This window comes from Epinephelus fuscoguttatus, linkage group LG11 (genome assembly GCF_011397635.1).
Source record: "Epinephelus fuscoguttatus linkage group LG11, E.fuscoguttatus.final_Chr_v1".
NCBI lineage: Eukaryota > Metazoa > Chordata > Actinopteri > Perciformes > Serranidae > Epinephelus > Epinephelus fuscoguttatus.
In genome coordinates, this window is record NC_064762.1 from 20,573,136 (window position 1) to 20,594,053 (window position 20,918).

Sequence of the window (20,918 nt, forward strand, 5' to 3'; positions counted from 1 at the left end):
CTAATTAGTGTCAAGTGGTTTTGGGATGCCAGTGTGGCCTGCTGGCTCCTGGATGTGTCATTAATTTAATGAAGTATCGGCATTGAGAGTTCAGCACTTGATGACTGTTATTATAGAACCACTCTTACAGTTTTTTCCTTGTAAACCTTGTTAACAAGCAAAGTTTCTGTTTACATTGAGTGTTGGCAAACAAATTATGTGTATCCTTGAGGCCAGGCAAATGTGTTGAATGCACGTCCTTCCCTGTGAAACATATTTTTCTTTGAGCCTGCTTTATATACATCCATATTTACTTGCTATCAGTCTTCTTCACTGACTTAGCTGAAGCATTGCCTCTTTCCTGACGAATCAAGGCCCAGACACACCAAACTGACATCAAAGAACGATGAAGGCCAACTGTTGCGTTGCCTTATGTCAGCTCTGTCTCAGCCAAAAATTACACTTGAACGCACCAGGAAGACTACAGCTGATGGCTGACTAGCATGTACGTTCTGGACCTGAGTGATACCTCCATACCAGCAGGTGGCAGCAGTCTGTATTAGTCATTCAAAAAGGGAAAAGGGGAAGACGGGTTCAAGATGCTAGTTAGCCAGTTAGCACATAACACAACCCAATGTTGAAAGATCATGTGCTAGTGAACAACAACACAAACAACTACAAACTCAATTTGTAAAAAATATAATCTAACCTTTTATTACAAGTTTGTTTCGATCTCTCACCCTCTTGACTTTAGCTGTTTGCTTTCCTCACTTCCTCCCTTTCTCTTCCCATGCAAAACCTACACTGCCAGTCAGAGTGATTCCATTCACTGATGGGCTCTGCTGTCTCAGATGCCGATTCAACTCGCTGAATAGTCCGAAAAACAGCTGACAAGAGTCGACTTGTGCCAGTAACAACTCATTTAAATTTTATAAGGATTAAAATTGCGCATAATTAAGGGTGAGCCACTTGATGCAACAGCCTGTCTGCAGATAGTTTCCTCCTGTTTTCAGTCACATCCTCTCGTCTGTGTCGAACTCAGGGTTTCAAAATGGGAGCCAACAAGTCAATGGGTGTCGTCAGAATAGCTCTGTCCATTGTTTTATACAGTCTGTGGCTGCTAGGCACTTTTTTTACCGGCTCTTTGAGCGTGGCTGGTATTGTTTTCACCTTGTGAGTCTGTGTGTGTGCTCTTAGAGACATCTATTGAAGCGCGACCAACCACAGATGCAAAGTGCAAGGTGTTTATGTGTCTGTCTGGGGACAGATTTTGTCAATGTGTAGCGTCACAACCGTGCAAGATGCAGTCACGAAACTGTACAGGTGTGTAGTTGATATCACAATGAAGGTCAAGTGTGAAAATGGGTATCGTCCGAGCAAGGGGAGCAAAAGTAGAGGGTAAGAAAGAAGGGAAGGAGCCATTGCCCCTCCCCCCGACTCTCCAACTTCATGTCTCTGGCTCACATTTGTCGCGGATCACTGTATCCATTTTCAGTTTGGTCATTCCCATCCACTGATTCAACTCAGTCAAGGGCATATTGATTAAATCTGGCTCAGTTCACCTGTTTGACCGAACTCATGTTCATATCCTGTGCCATGATTGGGTGGTTGGCGTGATCCCAAAGCACAGAGCTCAATTAGCTGTTCCTCCGTTTCCACTTTTTATGTTAAACAGTCAGCTACCTCTTCTCATCCAGCTTTTGGTAATTCCGGTATGCATATCTCCCAAACTGTTGCTTTGCTTTAAGGCACTATTTATACCACATGAATTTATCCTAGTCTTTACTCTCTTTTTTCCAACACACTCTATAATTATCTCTTCCTTGCCATGTGTCTACTCATCTTTGCTTTCACTACAGCTGGGTGCTCTACGAGAAGCCTGACTTCCAGGGACGCACCATCGCCTTGGAGGAGGGGGGCACTGAATTGACAAACGTGTGGGCAGAGCCTGGGCCGGAGACAGAGCCGCAGAACAACCAACCGATGCGGATTGGCTCGATTCGACTTGCTATCAGGGTCAGTGCTCCGATTGATAAACACTTCCCCCTCATTGAGCCTCCAGCATTTCAACATCTCCATCGTCGTCACCTCACATGGCCCTCTGAAATGTAGCTAATAAGTGATATTGCTTTATTGATATTCAGTTCAGACTCCCCTAATAGCAGAGGGAGTGTAAAGAAGATTAAAGTCGTACTTGGTTACTTTGCAAAGGAATGATGCAAGGACTAGTTTGGGCAGCTGCTGATAATTGCTGTGTTTGTTTCCCCCCTCTCTGCAGGATTACAGCCTACCCCATATCGATCTGTTTACTGAACCGGAGGGCCACGGCAGAGTAACACCTTACCATGATGACACAATAGAGACGGGCTCGTTCGGCATCCCGCTGAGCACCGCTTCCATCCAAGTGCACTCCGGGGTGTAAGTGTGTCTGTTTTAGCAAAACAATCGTTCAGATCTTTGACCTCTGGTAGAGCATGCGTGACAGTATCGAACAAGCAGACGAAACCAAATCATTAGCAAGACACGTAGTCTACTTATTGTGATTGATCAGAGTGGTAGATGGGTAGTTATCTGGAGATTAGATTTTATTTGAAATGCAATTCATTTAGCAAATAACATGTGTCATTGCTTTGGAGCTAATGAGACAAACCCCCATGCTCCGCAATCATTTCTCTATCGCTAATGACTGGTAAACCCAGCAGAGGAGTACACTTTGGAAATGTTTCCCGCTGTGCTCAACGTAAAGCTGTCTTTTTAATGGGATGTTCCCAGTGCTTGGCTTTGACAAATAGCTGGGAGATAATAATGATTACGACGTTCCTCAGTGTTTGTCTTTGGTTTGACTCTCACTCGTTCGCCTCTTGAGGAATGTTTGTCCTGCTGTTGCATGTCAGAAAATAGAGAGAGTGGGTGTGGGGGCACTTGGAAAATCAGAGTGAAGAGGTGGAGACTAGATGCAGAGACACAGACAAAGGTGTGGAGAGAATTTGGCAAAGGGGAGGATGTTTTTCCACGTGAGAGGTGTCGGTATTCGGGACACTTTGTGCCCTGCCCACGAGACCGTTCATGACAGTTTTTCATAGTGCTATTCTTGTAGCTTTACCTTGGCACCTTTAGTAGAGACCTGTCATTTTCCAAGATTGTTTCAGCGTTTCTCAACACCCTGACAGAATTAATTGCTGTCAAATGACAGCTCATCTTTGCTCGGCTACAATTACTCTCCAGCAGCTCCCCCCTACGGTGTTTGCTCTGCGACAAGTTGAGCAGCTGCTCAGCACATGGAGTTTTGTGTTTGTGTCAAATTTACTGTAACATGCTAGTTCAGTTGAATTCACTGACCAAACCGACTCACTGGCTCCTGTTATTATAGGTCTCTCAGCGCCACAAGGTTGGCATCGCTTCTTGGTATCACTTCCTCAGCGCTGACAGAATGAGCTGGGCTTATTTTTCCTGCCAGAGGCTCACATGTGGTCTTTGGTATGAGGCTTTGTGTTGCACTGCATAATGGATCAAAATGGCAGAGGTGGGGGCAAAGCTCCAACAAAGGCTGCCCACGCCAAAAGTGAATTGTTAAAGAAGAAGCTTTGAACTGGAGCATGTCATTCCCAAGATATTCTACTCCGAAACAAATAGTTGTTTGTTCTCTGCTATAGCTGGATGACTCATGTCTGTGGTAAATATAAAATTGTTAATTAAAATGCTGCCCTGACCTGATTATACTCAATGTACTGAGCAAAATGACCAGTCATAGCTGTAGCTGCTGATTTCTGTGTAGAAAAACAAGTATCAGTGAGTTTGTTCCTTTTTATGACCATTATGTCTTTATAAAAGCAACAAGCAACGCAAGGTCATGAATCCCAGTGTTTTTAAAACTGCCAAGAGGCAGAGCTGTGCATAATGTGCAGGGACTTTTTGGCTTGTGGTGCTCATTAACATGCATTGTGGGTGTTCCTCTTTCCTTCAGGTGGCTGGTGTTCAGCGACCCAGGGTTCCAGGGCATGGTAGCTGTGCTGGAGACAGGAGAGTATCCTTTCCCAGAGGCCTGGGGCTTCCCATCACCCTTTGTCGGATCTCTTAGACCACTTAAAATGGTTTGTAATTCTGTGCAACACCTAATGTACACCGGACAGTTCACAAATGTGATAACATAGTTTGCTACAGAGTGGTGCAGGGATGATGTTTAATTGTGGGCGAACACAGAGGTTAACATCCCCCTAGTTCCCTCGAAAAAAGTTTATGATTCTTACAAGTTTTGTTCAGCAAGATAATTGTCACAAAGGAACACTCTACTGGGGGCCGTAGGGGAGCCTATCCCAGCTGATATTGGGTGAAAGGCGGGGTACACCCTGGACAGGTCACCAGACTATCACAGGGTTGACACAGAGACAGACAACCATTCACACCCACATTCACACTTACGGACAATTTAGAGTCACCAATTAACCTGCATGTCTTTGGACTGTGGGAGGAAGCCGGAGTACCCAGAGAAATCGCATTCTGACACGGGGAGAATATGCAAACTCCACCCACCCCAGATTTAAACCAGGAAACCCTCTTGCTATGAGGCAACAGTGGTAACACTGCACCACTGTTCCGCCTACAAATGAACACTACTGTTACGATTTTCGAAGTGTAAATGCAATTGCCAGAAGTAAAAAGCTAACATTAGGCTGTAAATAAACTACACCACAGTCATATGACTTCAACGTTGCCACTTAGACAAGGCTGTAGAGCCACATTTGGCGTGGAGTCTCATTTAGCATCTTGTTAGCAACTGCCATTTTAAAGACATAATGACAGATAAAGACAGATTAAACTAAGCTTGTGTTAACCACAGACAAAAACCACTGACTTTGAGACAAGGGAACCGGAAGCGGTGAAATACCTATTCATTCCTGCAGCACTTTATTTCTAGCCACACTAGTGGCATGGGATTTTGGCATTGTCCAACTGCCCACCGCTTTTGTCTAGACTGAAATATCTCAACAAATGTTGGGTGCACTGCTTTGAAATATTGTGCAAGCATTCACGGTTCCCAGAGGATGAATCCTAATTACATTGGTTATCCTTTGTTCTGTCATCTGGAGCCACCAGCAGGTCAAAATATTCTCTTACTGTAGGAAATATCTTAACATTTACCAGATGGATTGAGAGAAAATTTGGTACAGACATTAGCCCATTTTACACAGAGATCCTGAGATAGGGGGGCGGCACGGTGGTGTGGTGGTTAGCACTCTCGCCTCACAGCAAGAGGGTTGCCGGTTCGATCCCGGGCGTGGGAGCCCTTCTGTGCGGAGTTTGCATGTTCTCCCCGTGTCAGCGTGGGTTCTCTCCGGGCACTCCGGCTTCCTCCCACAGTCCAAAGACATGCAGATTGGGGACTAGGTTAATTGATAACTCTAAATTGTCGGTAGGTGTGAATGTGAGCGTGAATGGTTGTTTGTCTCTATGTGTCAGCCCTGCGATAGTCTGGCGACCTGCCCAGGGTGTACCCTGCCTCTCGCCCGATGTCAGCTGGGATAGGCTCCAGCCCCTCCGCGACCCTCAAGAGTATGAAGCGGTTAGAAGATGAATGAATGAATGAATCCTGAGATAGGGCCACAATAGAGACCTGTCATTACTTTGCTTTTTATACAAAGCCAAACAACACCAGCATAATGCTGCTCCATTGTCTGGTTTTAGATAGCATGTCGGTATTTCAAAATCAAAAGAGGCGTGGTGTGTAACACAACAGCATCAGCCTCCAGTATGCAATACAGCATACGCATCTGGCAGTGCTTTCTAAACAACAACAATGGCATAACAAGGCAACAGTATTCATTTAGCATCCTGGTCATGTAGTGGCTGATCTCGCCTTCTGCTCAGAGGGTAATGAGCTCCAAGACCTCATTTTCTCCCCAAGTTTGCGGGCATTTTTGGTTGCTATTCTTCTTTGAGTTAGCTGCTAACTGCTGCTGGCTGCTTTTTAAATCTACCAGCGGTGGGTCGCACACATCATCAAAACCTCACACCTGTCCCATCCTGCCGGCTCACAGACATCAATTTGGTGCTATTAGTACCTCCACGCCGGCTTAAAGGCGAGACAACTCTTTCTCTTTTCCGCAATCATACCTTTACACAGCCTTGAGCAGGCAGTTTAAGGCTTGGCTTGCATAAAATGTCTAGAACTAGAACTATTGGATGGATTGCCATGATACTTGCTACAAATATTCATGTCCCCCTCAGAATGAATTGTAATGACCTCGAAGGTGCCATCATCCCATTGGTTTATGAACAAATACTTGAAAATACTAATGACGTTCCCACCAGCCTTAGCTGTACTTTGTGTTTAGTGCTCATTAACACGTTTGCAGCATGCTAACCTGCAAAACTAAGATGTCGAACACCTTAAACATTATAGATGAGCAGGAACTGTTAGCATGTTAGCAGTTAAAGTTAGCCCCATGGACATGGGTGCAGATCTGATGACAAGTTTGGGGGGGACACAATCTGATTGTGATTTTTTTTTAATTGCACGCGTGCAAATCATGCCCACAGAGCGCTTGAGATTGCCAGCATATTTCACGATTTCATAGAGGCTCATCACCATCACCAAGTCATTCAAAAAGCACTACAAAGAGAATCATATGCTTACCTTTACTGTTTATTTCTCTTAAACAGCCAGTAGTACATGGAACCAGCCATCACCCTCCTTTTCACTGCTTCGCTGTTAGTTAATGCTACTTCTAGTTTCAGGGTCTCAGGCATGTTATGTCCACTCACGTTCTCATCTCTCGCCTCTCACGGATTCCCATTTCTCCTCATCATCTTCCCTTTCTCCCAGTATATAGGACTACTGTATACATTTGTTCAATTTCAATCATTTAAGCTATTTAAAATTGGGGGGGACAATTTGTGTTTTTCAGAATTTGGGGGGGACATGTCCCTCCCATCCCCCCTGGGATCTGCACCCATGCCCATGGAACTGCTATCACTGCTTTAGATTCTTATTCTCGTTTCTATTAAACATTTCCTTTTCCATATTCTGTCAGTAACTTTGTGCTTGCCAAGACACGTGTCCAATTAATATCGTACAATTAGCTTTCATGAACACTTTTCCCAGTTAGGTAATTCACTATTGTGACTTTGTAATGACGGTTTCCTTTATATGAATAGCCTGTCTCTGGCTCTGTACAAACGCAGTCAATGTGAGAATTAGCAGCAATTAGTTGCCCACAGGGACAGAAGTTCAGGTCAGCATGTTCTGTGTGTTCTATTCATTTTCTTTGCTGCTCGTCAAAACAGAATTGCCATCCAGTTTCCAAGAAAAAAAGAGCCATTTGCATAATTGCTGACTGATGTTTTGCAATGTACATTTATGTAGAGAGGAAAATGGTTGTTTATGATGATGTCTTTGTTGCAGGGTGGTTTTAAAGTGGAGAATCCCAGTGAAGTCAAGGTAGGAGTGACATGCCATTCTACAGTTTTGCATGCTGTGTGTACTTAACGTCAATATAATGTGATTTGAAATCTGCAAATTGTAAAGCAACCAAATGATGAGCTGCGATTATTGTACTAAAGAAGCACTGTGTAGGATTCAGTGGCATTAAGCAGTGAGGATTGCAGATTTTAACCAGCTTTTAACTGCACATCCCTGTGAGATCAAACCTAGAACATGCTGCTCAAAACAACACAGAACACAAGCATCCCACGAATGCTGTGTTATGAAACCAGATCTAACATCTTCCTGAGTCCCGGGCAAAGGCGTAGGTTATGTTTCAACATGGGGGGGACATATATGAAAGTGAGGGTGGTTTTGGTGTCTGCTGCCAGAAAAATTTGAATGCCAAACACTTAAAGGTCCAGTGTATAAGATAAGGACTGCGGATTGCAACCAGCTGAAACTTCTCCAGGTTAGAATTCCTTCAGTATTCATTGTAAAGGAGGATTTTCGGTTCAATCAGACTCAAGTTTGTTTGCCCCCTAAGTGCGGTTCATTTGGGCAGGTGTGAACACAGCAATCACACTCAGGTGCACACCAAAACAACCAGACCGAGACCTTCTTGAAGAGGTGGTCTCGGTCTGGTCCCAAACGAACTCTGGTGCGGTTCGTTTGTGGTGAGAACGTGTTCCGACCTGGATCTGAACCAACTGCAGTCACATGACACATTGTTTGGGTTAAACATGAGCATGTTACAGTCCTGGAGGATTATTAATGTGCACCTCCTCCTGTACTGCCTTAATATGCACATTCAGCACATCCAATGCATCAAAACATTGTTTTCTAGTTGGAGCCGCACCTCGTTTTCAAACTGTATGGTTTGACTAAAATGAACAATGACAGCAATATAGTCCACGATGAGCAGCGCTAAAATCAACCTGCGTAGTTGTCCCTCCATTGTGACATTAGAAAGTGTCACATTTATCCTGCAAGTGTACTCTTCTTCAATGTTTTGTTTACTTCCTGGATTTTTCCCAACTGGAAATTCTGACCAGTCAAGAGCAGCTTTCTCACACAAGGCATTTGATCTGGTCCACTTGTAAATGGTGCCATGAGAGCACGAGACAACTCTAGGTCTGACAGCACACTTATTTTCAGGTGATTATACCCTAAAGAAAATATACTTTATATATTACATTCCTTGTCTACCAATATATCCCCCTAAATCCGACACACTGGACCTTTAAGAGAGCGGCCTATTTTCCATTTCATGTTGTTTTTATCTTATTTCATGACAAGAATAGATGTGATGTCAAGGAATTTCCTATGTAACCCGCAGTGTGTTATGACAGCAGATATTTTCAGACCTCGGAGTGAAAGCTGAAGAGTCCTTTTGTTCGACATGTTTTGTATTCACATTCAGCGAAGGTTAAAATCTCTGAAGCGCACACATTCATGTTACTGTGCTCAAAATGCTCAGTAGACGGTGTGTCCAAGGATATGTTTTCACCTCATTTGCGGTCATGCTAAACCGCAGCGAGATAGCCATCAAGAATTAAAACATTCCTCAAACTTGCCGTGTATGTTTGGATAGGGGTGTTATCTCTTTATCTGAATAGAAGTTTGGTATGTGTGCAACCGGCAATACTGGCTTAAGTATCAAATGTGCCATCCTTTACTAAAATAACTCAGTTAAATGCATTTGGAACAAAGATACAGAGATAAGAAAGACAACATAAACTCAAGGTTGTACCAAGGACAGCTGAATTTAATCAAGTTTAATGTAAGCCTTTTCCTGTCTCTCTTACAGGCTGTGGTGTATGAGAAGCCTGGTTTTGAGGGCTCCTGTTTGGAAATCGACAGTGACGTTTTCAGCTTTTGTGAGAGCGAAGGAGACGTTCCTAATGATGGAGCAAACCTTGACTCAACAAAAATGAAGTCTGTGGGTTCCTTAAAGATCACTGGAGGACTGTGAGTCTATAGTTCATTCTCTGTGCTCACACAGGCTCAAGCTAGTACAGCCAGATGGTGATTCAGAGGTTATATAATGCAGTCACGATTCACAAACACAGCTTTAACCAGCGAATCTTTCCTCACAGCTGGGTGGGCTACAGCGAGCCTGGGTTTGAGGGCCAGCAGCACATCCTGGAGGAAGGAGAGTACCTGGACTGCAGCGACTGGGGAGGCTCAGAGCCGATTCTATCACTGCGACCAGTTCTGGCTGTGAGTACCATACTGAGCTACCTCTCTTTATACACCTTTGCGTGCCCAAAGTTAGCTCTGAGTACACCAGTGTGTGATGAAAATAGCTGTGGTGTAATGTTTAAATTATGGCTCGACCATCGTGGGTTCGGGAAAGTCAGAATTAGTCTCCAAAAATGGAAAGGATTCTGTGTTCCCCACTCCAAAAAAGTTTATTCTTGTCAGGATGGAAAATCCATGTCAAAGGATTCAGACCAAGGGAGTCTAGAACTTTCCAGAGTGTGTAGGGTTAGCAAGCCAGGAGAGCTCTGTTAAATACCAGAGGAGAAAAAAAAAGGTTTTATTGGAGAATTGATTGATGAAAAACAATGCTGAGCAAAAAAAGAAAATAAAACGCAGAAAACAATGAAGTTTTGTTTTTATGAAGCTGCGGTAAGGGAATAATTTTCACATTATTAGCATCAGTTGGCACTGCTGACTTTTGAATAGCCAAACAATTCACAAAGCAATCAATCTAGGTGAAAGTCGAAATCCTTCTTAGATATGTTTTGAATTTTAATACCCTGTTTTCTTGGAATTAAATGTGTGAAAGCACAGGATGGATAATTCAAGGCCAGCCAGGCAAGGATTTATGTTATTAAGAATTACTGTTTATTTAAAGAAGAAGATGAAGAAAAAAAAAATGAAGTCTGCTTTGAATTCTTGAGAAACTGTATCGATTTATTATTTTTTTGTTTGGGTTCATTTTTGTTAAAAGGATGACTTTATGTGAAACTAATGAGATGAGCGGCTTTGTTTGTTGTGATTTTGTGTTATACTGTGTATAAGTGTGTATGTCTGCATGTATGTGGACCCCAGATAGATAGATAGATAGATAGATACTTTCTTAGTCACTTCCTTTCATAGTCAACATATTGAATGCAAGCGACGCGGGCGACACTTCAAGTGCAATACATCACTCGTGCAATAGGGGGTAGCAGAGTCACCGGAACATTCCGGCTAGCTAGTACTGCTGTAGCTAGCTAGTACTGCTATTGTATTAGAGTGCAGGGCACTAGAACTGTCATATAAATGGGGGTGCACCCATAGGACTTCGCAAAGTTTTTCCTCTTCGCCCACTATATTTCATACCTGCTTCTTCTGTGAATAACAAAAAAGTGGCTAATTTCAAGTAGTCGCTTGCATTATCACCCCCGCTGGCAACGCAAGGTATTACACACGCTGCTGCGTCACATATAAAAAAATGAACAACACATTTTGAGACGCAAGCACGCATCACGGCAGCCAATGCGTCTCAATGTGTCCCAATGCATCTGTGTGCCTTTGTGTCAACTACGAAACGGTCCTTAGTGTAAGAATAAAAACGCACAGCAGTGAAATGATGGTCTAGTCCCAGGACTGCTACAGAGAGCTGTTACTGCAGAAGATATGCTTTAGATGGTAGTGCACATTTAGGTGGTTGACAGTGCAGGTATTGCAATGTAAGGTGATATTAAAGTGTTAGAGGTTAATGAATACTTTGCTATGGATAATATAGATGCAACTGAATAGCCACTGCTTATGCTGGTTTAAATGGGGATCTGCAGAAAGGAAGGAAGAAAGAAAGAAAGTAAAATAAAGAAAGACTATCAGTTTATTATTTTGTGTAAACTGATTTACAAGTCAAACCCTAGTGCAGCCCTTCTGAAACTATAGGGTGAGTCTTCCTAACAGTGCACTGAGCACAGGGTGGCATGTGTCTAAGTGAAAAAATGTTACATAGGGTTAAATTAATTAACTGAGTTAAATGAATCTGTTTCATGTGGGCAAAACAAAGAAACAAGTTATTTCACTATCGCAAAGCCATCGAGATGCAGATCCATTAAAAGGGTACTTTGCTTTTCAACCACCTTTGTAGTCTCACTGAAAATGCACAACTAAAGATTGTGTTGTGCATTTTCGCATGCCCTTCACCCCAGATACAAAGGGTATAGAAGAGAGAAAGAGAGACGCTCCTGTCTCAAGCTCAGACAAAAGTGCAATCAAACTGTAAAGCGAGGCAGTGCTGATCACATATAAACCAAGACTCTGTTACTATACTGCCTATTTCTCACCTGAATTGTCTTCAGAAACATATTTTAGTGACCTGTTTGGCTGTAATATGAGAATTAGTGACCAGGAAGTGGGCGCAATACTGTTTCCTGTATTGTAAAAACTGAGCCAAGCAATGAACCAAGATTCTCTTACTGCTATGTATATGTATTTCAGCAGAAACCTGAAATGCTGATGTGTTCAAGATCAACAATTTTTGGTAAATAATCTTGTTAATAGTCTTTATCGTGTAAGGAGCTTGAGTTTTCTATGTTTTTCTTGTTTCCTTGTTCTTTCGTTGGTGGAATATGTGACATATGGTGCACAGGCTGTTGTCAATTATTGAGAAGCACACCAACAGCTGATAAATTCCCTCACACCTGTGCGCACCTGTGAAATGGTTGGTGGAGCTCAATGTTGGAAATAATGGCGCTGAACACTCTTGACGAAGTTCCAGGAGGACGGAAACGTATTTTCTGTTCAAAGGCTCAACTGTTTCCTGTGTCAAAATGGCTGAGCTCGCATTTTGTCACCCACCAGCAGGAGCCTTCATTGGTCTGGTGCACCGCAGTGCATTCTGGTAGTTGTAGGTTTTCTACTTCTTGAGCCACAGCGAATGCCACAGCCCTTTTCGTCTGTTGTCTCTGGTCATGTAGCACCAATTTAAAAAGTATTTGGGTCTTTTTACTGCACAGACAGCGTGGGGAGTTGAAGCTCATAAACTGCTGTGACTTAACTTGTGTACATTCGCAGGAGCAGGAAAAAACTTCCACGTAACTCTGATGTAAAAAAGATAAAACAAAGTATTATTATTCCACAGTTCTGCCCTATCCTCTTACAGGAGTAGTCAAAGTTAAGCTCTCCTTACAGCAAAGGGACTACAGTAAGAAAATCGTGTGGCTTGACGTCAACTGAGCAAAGGCACTTCCATGTGCTCGAGACCTCTTCTCTTAAAGCGACAGTAACATAAATCACTGTCCTAACAGAAAGCTTAAAGGGATAGTGCACCCAAAAATGAAAATTCAGCCATTATCTACTCACCCATATGCTGATGGAGGCTCAGGTGAAGTTTTAGAGTCCTCACAACACTTGCGGAGATCCAAGGGGAGAGTGGGTAGTAACACAACTCCACCTAATGGAGGCTTACGGCGCCCCAGATTTAAACGTCCAAAAACACATTTTTGGGTGCACTATCCCTTTAAATATTGTTGCCTTTTACAGACTATTGGTTACATAAACATGAATCAAATGTTTTAGTTGACTTTGTAAGTAATTATTAACTTATTCAATTAAATCAATTATTTATCTCCATTTACAGAAAACATAATACAGACTGCATTTATTTATTAACTAAAACATATGAAAACATAATTTAACTCCCAGAGACAGTCCAGTTTTATGAAAAGACCATCTTTCCAGCAGCGAAATATTTTTGATTTGATTTGTTCGGACAGCTAAACAACAACTATAACAGATTCTAACAAGTAATAAATCAATCAAAACTAAAGTAAAGAAAATACGATAAAGTTGATTTTCAGTGTGGCAGATTTTACTTTTTGAATCTGAAAACTGAGTGACATTTGCCTTGAAATGTTGGTGAAAGGAAACAAACACTTCAGCTCTTTATAAATTCATTCAAATGTTCAACTTGACTTGTTATGCTTTTAATTTCTGCGATCTTGGTAGTGATTCATCAAAATTGTATTGGTTTATAGATACTGGGCATGACATTTTTTATTCCTCCAAAGAGGGAAGGACTAAAAACAGATTTGAGAATCACAGAGTGTGTTAACTTCATGCTGTTTTCAGTAATGTCTCTTGATATGATGCTCATCACATTGTCACCAGTTGCTTTTACTTCTCCTCTCTCTGCAGGACTTCATGTCGCCGCACCTCAAAATGTTCAGCGACAGAGATTTTGGCGAGCTGGGAGTCAACATTGACGTGTCGGTGCCTGTTATTAACTTGGATGACACGGGCTATGGAGCGAAGACGCAGTCAGTCGACGTCATCCGTGGCGTGTAAGTGACTGGCATTATCCTAATCCCTGTAGCCTTCACTGCTGTGCAAGGTGTGATGGAAAAATAAAAGGTTGTCTGTCAATTGGAATTCCTCAGATGTCTTTCCACTGCAGAACTTCAGGTATGTTTGTGTGATGACAGCTCACAGTGCAGCGCATGCTTTCAGATGCATTCCTGCACTTCAACCTGATAATTACTTTGGGCTGTAGGCCCAATGAAGCCTTGTGCAGGTTTTTTTTTGCCATCCTCTGCAGCTCAGGTGTGTAACGGTGAGGCTGCCGCACCCATGCTGACAGGTCAAGACAGATCGCCTAGTTTACTAATGTTTAGTCTGCCACACCTCACTTCCTGTCAGTGTAAGTTGGTTTTGGAGCACGCAGTGGGAATGAATGTGAAATTAATGGAAGGTGTGGAGGAGGAGTTCCCTGACATCTGAACACCGTTAACAAGAACTGTCATTTATGTTTGGATAGTGTTTGTGTGTGAAGTGTTTCGTCTCTTCATCTGTGTTATTACATGCCATATGAGAAGTAGAAGTAGTGGCTGTGTTTTCTCGCTGTTTCTATTTCTTTATGCTGTGATGAGCTGGAGGAAAAAAGGCAGAAGTAAACAAAACCAGAAGTAAATCAGAAACAATGAGATCTGAATAATGAAATGCAGAATATGGTGATTGCCCAAGAGAGAGCATACAAAATTATGAATAATGTGAAGTGGAACATTTTGTCCTTCTCCAGGAGGCGGGACTCCCGCAACACTGAATGGTTATTCTTGCTGCGCCGCTACCCTGTTATTAGAATGCACAGCCTCGCCCATGTCATACTGCCGTCCTTCGGAGCCTTTGATTGGCTCTGTGTGTTGTTTTAGCATTGCTCAGAGAGACTTGTTTGTAGTGCAGTGGCACAGACACAACACCAAAAATGCAAACACAGCCGAGGCATCCACAACAAGACACAGCGACCTGAGACATGCCCGACTTGCCAAGAGGGTACATACAGTACATAACTGCTGAGATACTATCATGGGAGGCCATTATCAGCTTGGACTTTGACCAAGAATTGTCAGCATACATGATAAATGAACACTTTCGGCTGTGTCACGCTGTGAATTTTTGTGGTTTGCTTTCTCAGTGCGGCTAATAAAGATGAAAATGAGAAAAGGAGAAAACTCTATTGTGAAATGTCAGAGCAAAATAAAAGGGCGATTATATGCCTTCTGTTTCCTCCCTCAGCTGGGTCGTGTTCGAAGAGCCAGGCTTCTGTGGTGAGAGCTACATCCTGGAGAAAGGCCTGTATGGAAGCCCGGAGGACTGGGGCGCGCTGCAGCCCAGAGTTGCCTCAGCTATGCCGGTTGTGCTGGTAAGAACGATGACTCACACAAAGTTACGAAACCATGCGGCTTTGCCCAGCTATTAGATTGTCTTGTGATATTTTCTGTTCAATCACTGCACCCAAGTGTGTTCAATGACATCCACAATTAGCTTCAGATAATCACAGTGATTATAATTTCAGTTTTCCATGATTTATAATTGAGCACTCGCTGTATTCTCACTTCCTCTGGTGGTTCCATCATGGCTAAGTGAGTGATTTCATTGCATGTGACCAGTCACACCACACAATGCTCGTGACCAAATCAAAAAGAGCAGGCATCTTTGGAGGGACAGATAAATCTATAAACAGTAGATTATCTCTGGGAGCATGAGTCACACACAGGGCCAGTTTGTAATGAGTCTGTGCAGAGAGGAAATTTCTTGTCACAAGACTTTAATTGAAAACATCTTAAATCAAAAAGGTGAGTCATCACGAGGCTGCTTCGGTTTCAAACCAGATGATGATAAAGAGACGTAGATTTCATGCAAAGTTTTCTACAGTGTTGCAGCTACGCTCTGAAGATAAAAGAGCAGGTCAACCCCCGAAACTCAACAGCAATGTCCGCCTCTGGAAAACATGACCGGTTACTCAAGGTAATCCACAGACCTTGCTGTGAGCAGTTTCATGTAGGAACTATTTTCTTTCTACTGAACTACACTAACCGACGGTATCACAGCGCAGAGGGAAGCATGCATCTACCAGAGGTGTGGACTTGAGTCACATGACTTGACAAATTTGATGACTTTAGATTCTAGACCAGTTTCCCTGTGGGTGGACATTCCTTTAGGGCCTTTTTTTTCTTTATAGCTGCTGTCATAACACAAGGGAGGCGTAGAGAAATCGCAGGTCAGAAAAACACTTTTAACCTGCACTTTTCACACCCTTTTAGCCACTTGCTGACTGCGCAGAGAAACTCAGTGTCGTCTCTCCCTCTCCTCTCTCACCATGAGCAGGCAGGCAGGAGAGTTACTATGGTTACATGAATTGACATCGGCAGGTCATATTGTCGTGAGCCTGTCATCATGTAAGACGATGTGAAGTTAGACAAAAAGACCATCACGTGAAAGTCTTTGTAAGGGAGAAGTTAAGTAAATGCAGGTGTGTGTGTGTGTGTGTGTGTGTGTGTGTGTGTTGGAGGGCTGAGTTACACAAGTTACAGCAGGAAGAGTAGAGTGTAGTGTGTGGCGTACATAGAATGGTTATTGGATATCCTACAAAAACTGTATGCACAACATTTCGTATGATAGCCTACGAATTAGCACCCCATGAACGACGTTACGTGCTTTAGGCACAGTTACATTATTAACGTTAAGTCATTGAGGTTAGGTTTAGGCAAGTAAAGTTACTGAGGTTAAATTTAGGAAAAGAAACATGGTGAGGACATTCCTTAAAATTACCCAAAGTTAACACAATTCCGAACATGTGATTCTGAAGAAAAGTTTTGGGGCAAAGTCCAGGTTTTTGAGACCCAATCAAAACCCCAGCCTACCTCCACACAAGACTACTTGGGACTGCTTCCTTGTATACTCCCGTCTGTGCATTGGTCACGTGATCACAGCCTTTCCAAATACATGGGTTATGTACGAATTTGGATGCATTATTTTTTGTAGGGAAAACATACAAACAGTTTGGGAGAACAGGGGTCCGTTTCACAAAGCAGGTTCAACAAACTCTGAGTCTAATCCTGAACTCTGAGTTGATCTACTCTGAGATAGGAAACTCTGAGTTTCCGGTTTCAGAACAGCTGATTTGAATCAGTTTAATCAACTCGGAGTAGTTTCACCTGGAGTTAAGCGCCTGCACCACGACTATAAAAAGCCAGCATCAATGGAGCCCCGATTCGACGAGTCACCATGGCAACGGGGAAGAGGAGGGCTGCGTTTTTCACCCCGCTAGAATTAGAAATCTTAATGCGCTCATATGGCGAGTTTGCACATGTTTTCAAAAAGAAGTGCAACACCGCTGCAGCTGCAAAAGAGAGGGAGACGGCGTGGGAGAACATTGCTGCTCGGGTCAGTGCGTAAGTTTAAATGTAGTCCTTTGCAATCACAATAATATTACTGGGGAAAACTGCTTGAATGGTAGCCTATTAATTTATTTCATTTAGGTGCAATCCCGCGGGGGAGAAACACACTTGGCAGCAGTTTAGGATGAAATATAAAAACATTGTTCAAACAGGTAAGACCTCGGCATAATCTCATGGGGGTGCCTCATTTTGATCATGTTTTACATTGTAAAGTAAATATTAAGTGGCTGTTTGACTGTGCAGTTGTTTTATCCCCAACATAATGCTGTTTTCACACACATAAATGTGTTCTCATCTATATCATGTTCTGTTAAATAATTAAGCCTATTTAAACTAACACAGTCTTCTACTGAGCCAACAGAAAGAAGGCAGATGCCCGTAAAACGAGCACACTTTCCTGACCGCCCTGCACACAGTTGCCTTACTCAAGTGCTCAGCATCTCCGACATTGTACAAAAAACTTCCATTTGCAAAGAAACGCAGCGCAACTCACAATATCTCCTGGGATGTGAGAGCATGACTATGATTGGTAATGTTGCAAATGTAAGGACGGATTAGGTTGTGTATGTAGATGATGGACTGTGACGTGAAACGGTACAGCTCAAAAAGATAATTGTGTGGAAATGCTAAAACATCTATGTGTGGTCTGATAACCATCTCCCGACGAATATTTAATTCTCTGCGCAGTAATTCTGCACCTTCATCCACGGGATCGTTATCAAAAGGACATGCCATGTAGTAGTGAAAAAAGTCGCCACCTACTGTGCCTAATGGACTTCTAATATAGCCTACTGACTCTGATTTTTTTTTAAATGACAGACGGCAGAATTAGGCTACGCCAAAACTCACCTGCTGACTGAATGAATGAGGAAATCAAATGGAGTGTGTGGCTCTGAAAGAGGGCGGAGACAGAGAGAAACTCGAGGTTCACTGAGAAAAACCTGGTCCCGACCAGGTTAGGTTCATAGAGTCTGTTACTACGGTAACTGACCAAGAGCTTAAGTTACCTCTCTCTCTGAAACAGGCTAGAGTTACCCCTCTTTCTCTGGTTTGAGTTACCTCCCTTTTTGAAACGGAAAACTCAGAGTTTCCCTCATTTCAGGGTTAACAGACTCTGAGTTTTCACTAAACCTGCTTTGTGAAACGGACCCCAGCTTGATATATTAGGCACAAAATTGTGCATAAAAATTCACCGGAATGCAGGAAAGGAAGTGCTTGATACTCAAAAAGAACCCAGGAACCCCTCGTTAACATGTGTCCCTTTAAAGTTTGAAAGAAACCTACAGATTTGTGTCATATAATATTTGCATGACTAATATTTGTTTGATTGTTTGTGGCAAAATGCTAGGGCCAACTTTTTGTCCTTTCGACTTGAATATGTTTGATACCTTCCCCCAAGCCCAAAGATTAAAAAGTATGTTAAGGTCTGCAATGTCTTAAACAACATCAAAGTACTCTTTTTACTGCTGTATTTTATAGCACTGACATTTACATTATACAGTGAAACTGGACAAAAACATACAAAACCCATCCTGTTGTGGTCCTGGTTAACAGTGCAATATGCGATAAAAGTGCAATGTCAGCACTACTTGTTTAAGATTAAGTTCAGTCGTGTGGAGTTTGCATGTTCTCCTCGTGTCAGGGTGGGTTTGCTCCAGGTACTCCAGCTTCCTCCCACAGTCCAAAGACATGCAGGTTAACTGGTGACTCTAAATTGCCCGTAGGTGTGAATGTGAGTGTGAATGGTTGTCTGTCTCTATGTGTCAGCCCTGTGATAGTCTGGTGACCTGTCCAGGGTGTACCCTGCCTCTCGCCCAATGTCAGCTGGCATAGGCTTTAGCCAATCCACGACCACCAACAGGATTAGTGGTCACGGAAATGAATGATTGGCGGAATGTTAACATGACATGACACTTGGGGACGAGCGCATTATGAACTGTTTTAGACTTAAAACTCAAAGTTTGGGACTTCAGACTTGACTTTGTACTTGAGTGTAAAGACTTGACTTACTTGTGACTTGCAAAACAATGACTTGGTCCCATCTTGGGCATCGACTCATGGACGAGAGGCTCATGCTTTTGACAGTGCGAGATATCCGAGGCGTCCTCCTCGGCTGAGCTGTAACGTTAGCTAGCCCAGTGGTGCTAGGTGAGCTAGCAGTAGATGCACACTTCCTTCTGCGTGCTCATCCAGTTGGCGCGTGTAGTTCTGTAGAGAGAAAATAGTTCCTACTGTACATGAACCTGCAAATTATCTTGAGTAACCAGGTCATGATTTCTGGAAAGAGACATTGCTGTTGAGTTTTTCAAATGTATTTTTTGGCACTTTGAGCACCACGAGCTGAGTGCTATCTAGTTCCATTATATTGGAGAAGGCAGACATTTTTATGGCTGTTATCTGCAACACTCAGCAACTCAGACCAAAACAATCTTGACTGATAAATAGCACTAAAGGTAAGAGGAAAAATATGTCTTTTGATTCTTGGGTGATTACTATCCCTTTAAGAGGCTAACTGCAGTAAAATGAAATGATTTCTTAACACCAAGGCCAATGAGACGATTGATAAAGCAGAGAAATAATGGTATTTCTTTCATCATCTTTCTCATCTTAACTGCTGCTGTGCAGTTTACCTATAATACTAATATGCAACATAAACCATATCTAATGACTTCCTGTTTTGGTTCAGTGCATGTACATGAGTCTCATCAAGCTTTGTTTCATTTCAGGATGATTTTGAGAATGCCGCCAAGTTCAAGGTAGGCGACCCAACAGGACAAAAGAACACATCTATCCTCGCTAAAATTGTGTCCGTCTTATCTGATGAAGAGTGTGAGAGGTTTAGAGTGGATGAGTCAGCCTTGTTGTTTTGCAATGTGTGTCCCAGGTGCAGCTTTTCTCTGAGCCAGGTTTTCAAGGCTCTGTCCTCCCTCTGGAGGACAGCGTGGCCTCCCTGCCGGACGGCATCTCAGTGGCCTCTTGCAAGGTTCTGGCTGGAAGGTGAGTAATACCACACACTAGGGACGAAAATTAAAATACCACTGTGCAAGTCATGATTTAAGTTGCATCATAAAAGCTTGAAAGAATCTGCGTCATCCTGCAAAAGCAGATTTTAGAAAAAGGCCCTTTTGGATTCCCAAAGGTGATTTGATACAACCGTAGCTGCATATTACTTATATTACAAACGTATCTGTAGGACTGCTACGGGCTACTCACTGCTCCACTTACTAAAAATGGCTCATATGGCAGCAACTTGTGATATACTGTACATCTTACATTTTCAATGACGCGGCATCCAAAAGACAATTCGATACATTGCTCAGTCCTGTGCATGTGTGTGTGTGAAACAGTAAGCTGTTCATCCTCCGGCATGAATAATCTATCACAGTGTGCACACTGTAGCTCACTGTGTGGCAGCGTTTAATTCAATGTACATATTAAAAATCTGACACCTACATTATGCAAATAGCTTTACATTGTAATCATAGCTCTTCATCAACGCAAAACATGAGTCTCATTTTGTGCTGTGTGTGCGTGCGCGTGTGTGTGTTTATGCAAATGACTTTCAGCTGGCTGGCATTTGAGGGCCCAGACTTCACTGGCAGGATGTATGTGTTAGAAGTGGGGCGCTACCCAGACCTGAGAGCGATGGGTTGTGTCAACGCGAGTGCCTCCATCCTGTCACTACAGACGGCTGGCTTTGTAAGTGTATTTTCTCTTTTATAAATATTTTAACACTCTGAAATATCCACTCACTTTCAGGGGTGGTCTGCCTGAGCTGAGACAATTTTTGCACATAAGACCCTTGAATGTTCAAAGATTAGATTGGTGGACTG

At 42.8% G+C, this 20,918-nt stretch overlaps 1 protein-coding gene across 1 annotated transcript in view; it reads left to right on the forward strand.

The window, feature by feature from the left end:
* The window catches only part of LOC125896996 (beta/gamma crystallin domain-containing protein 1-like), a 40,487-nt gene that overhangs the window by 11,059 nt on the left and 8,510 nt on the right, over positions 1-20,918 (forward strand). Inside the window, exons 8-18 of the mRNA XM_049590006.1 lie at positions 1,839-1,995; positions 2,258-2,397; positions 3,944-4,070; positions 7,382-7,417; positions 9,210-9,370; positions 9,499-9,622; positions 13,547-13,692; positions 14,921-15,047; positions 19,812-19,841; positions 19,970-20,082; positions 20,652-20,784. Coding sequence (XP_049445963.1) covers positions 1,839-1,995; positions 2,258-2,397; positions 3,944-4,070; positions 7,382-7,417; positions 9,210-9,370; positions 9,499-9,622; positions 13,547-13,692; positions 14,921-15,047; positions 19,812-19,841; positions 19,970-20,082; positions 20,652-20,784 — 1,294 coding nt within the window. The remainder of the gene's footprint in view (positions 1-1,838; positions 1,996-2,257; positions 2,398-3,943; positions 4,071-7,381; positions 7,418-9,209; positions 9,371-9,498; positions 9,623-13,546; positions 13,693-14,920; positions 15,048-19,811; positions 19,842-19,969; positions 20,083-20,651; positions 20,785-20,918) is intronic.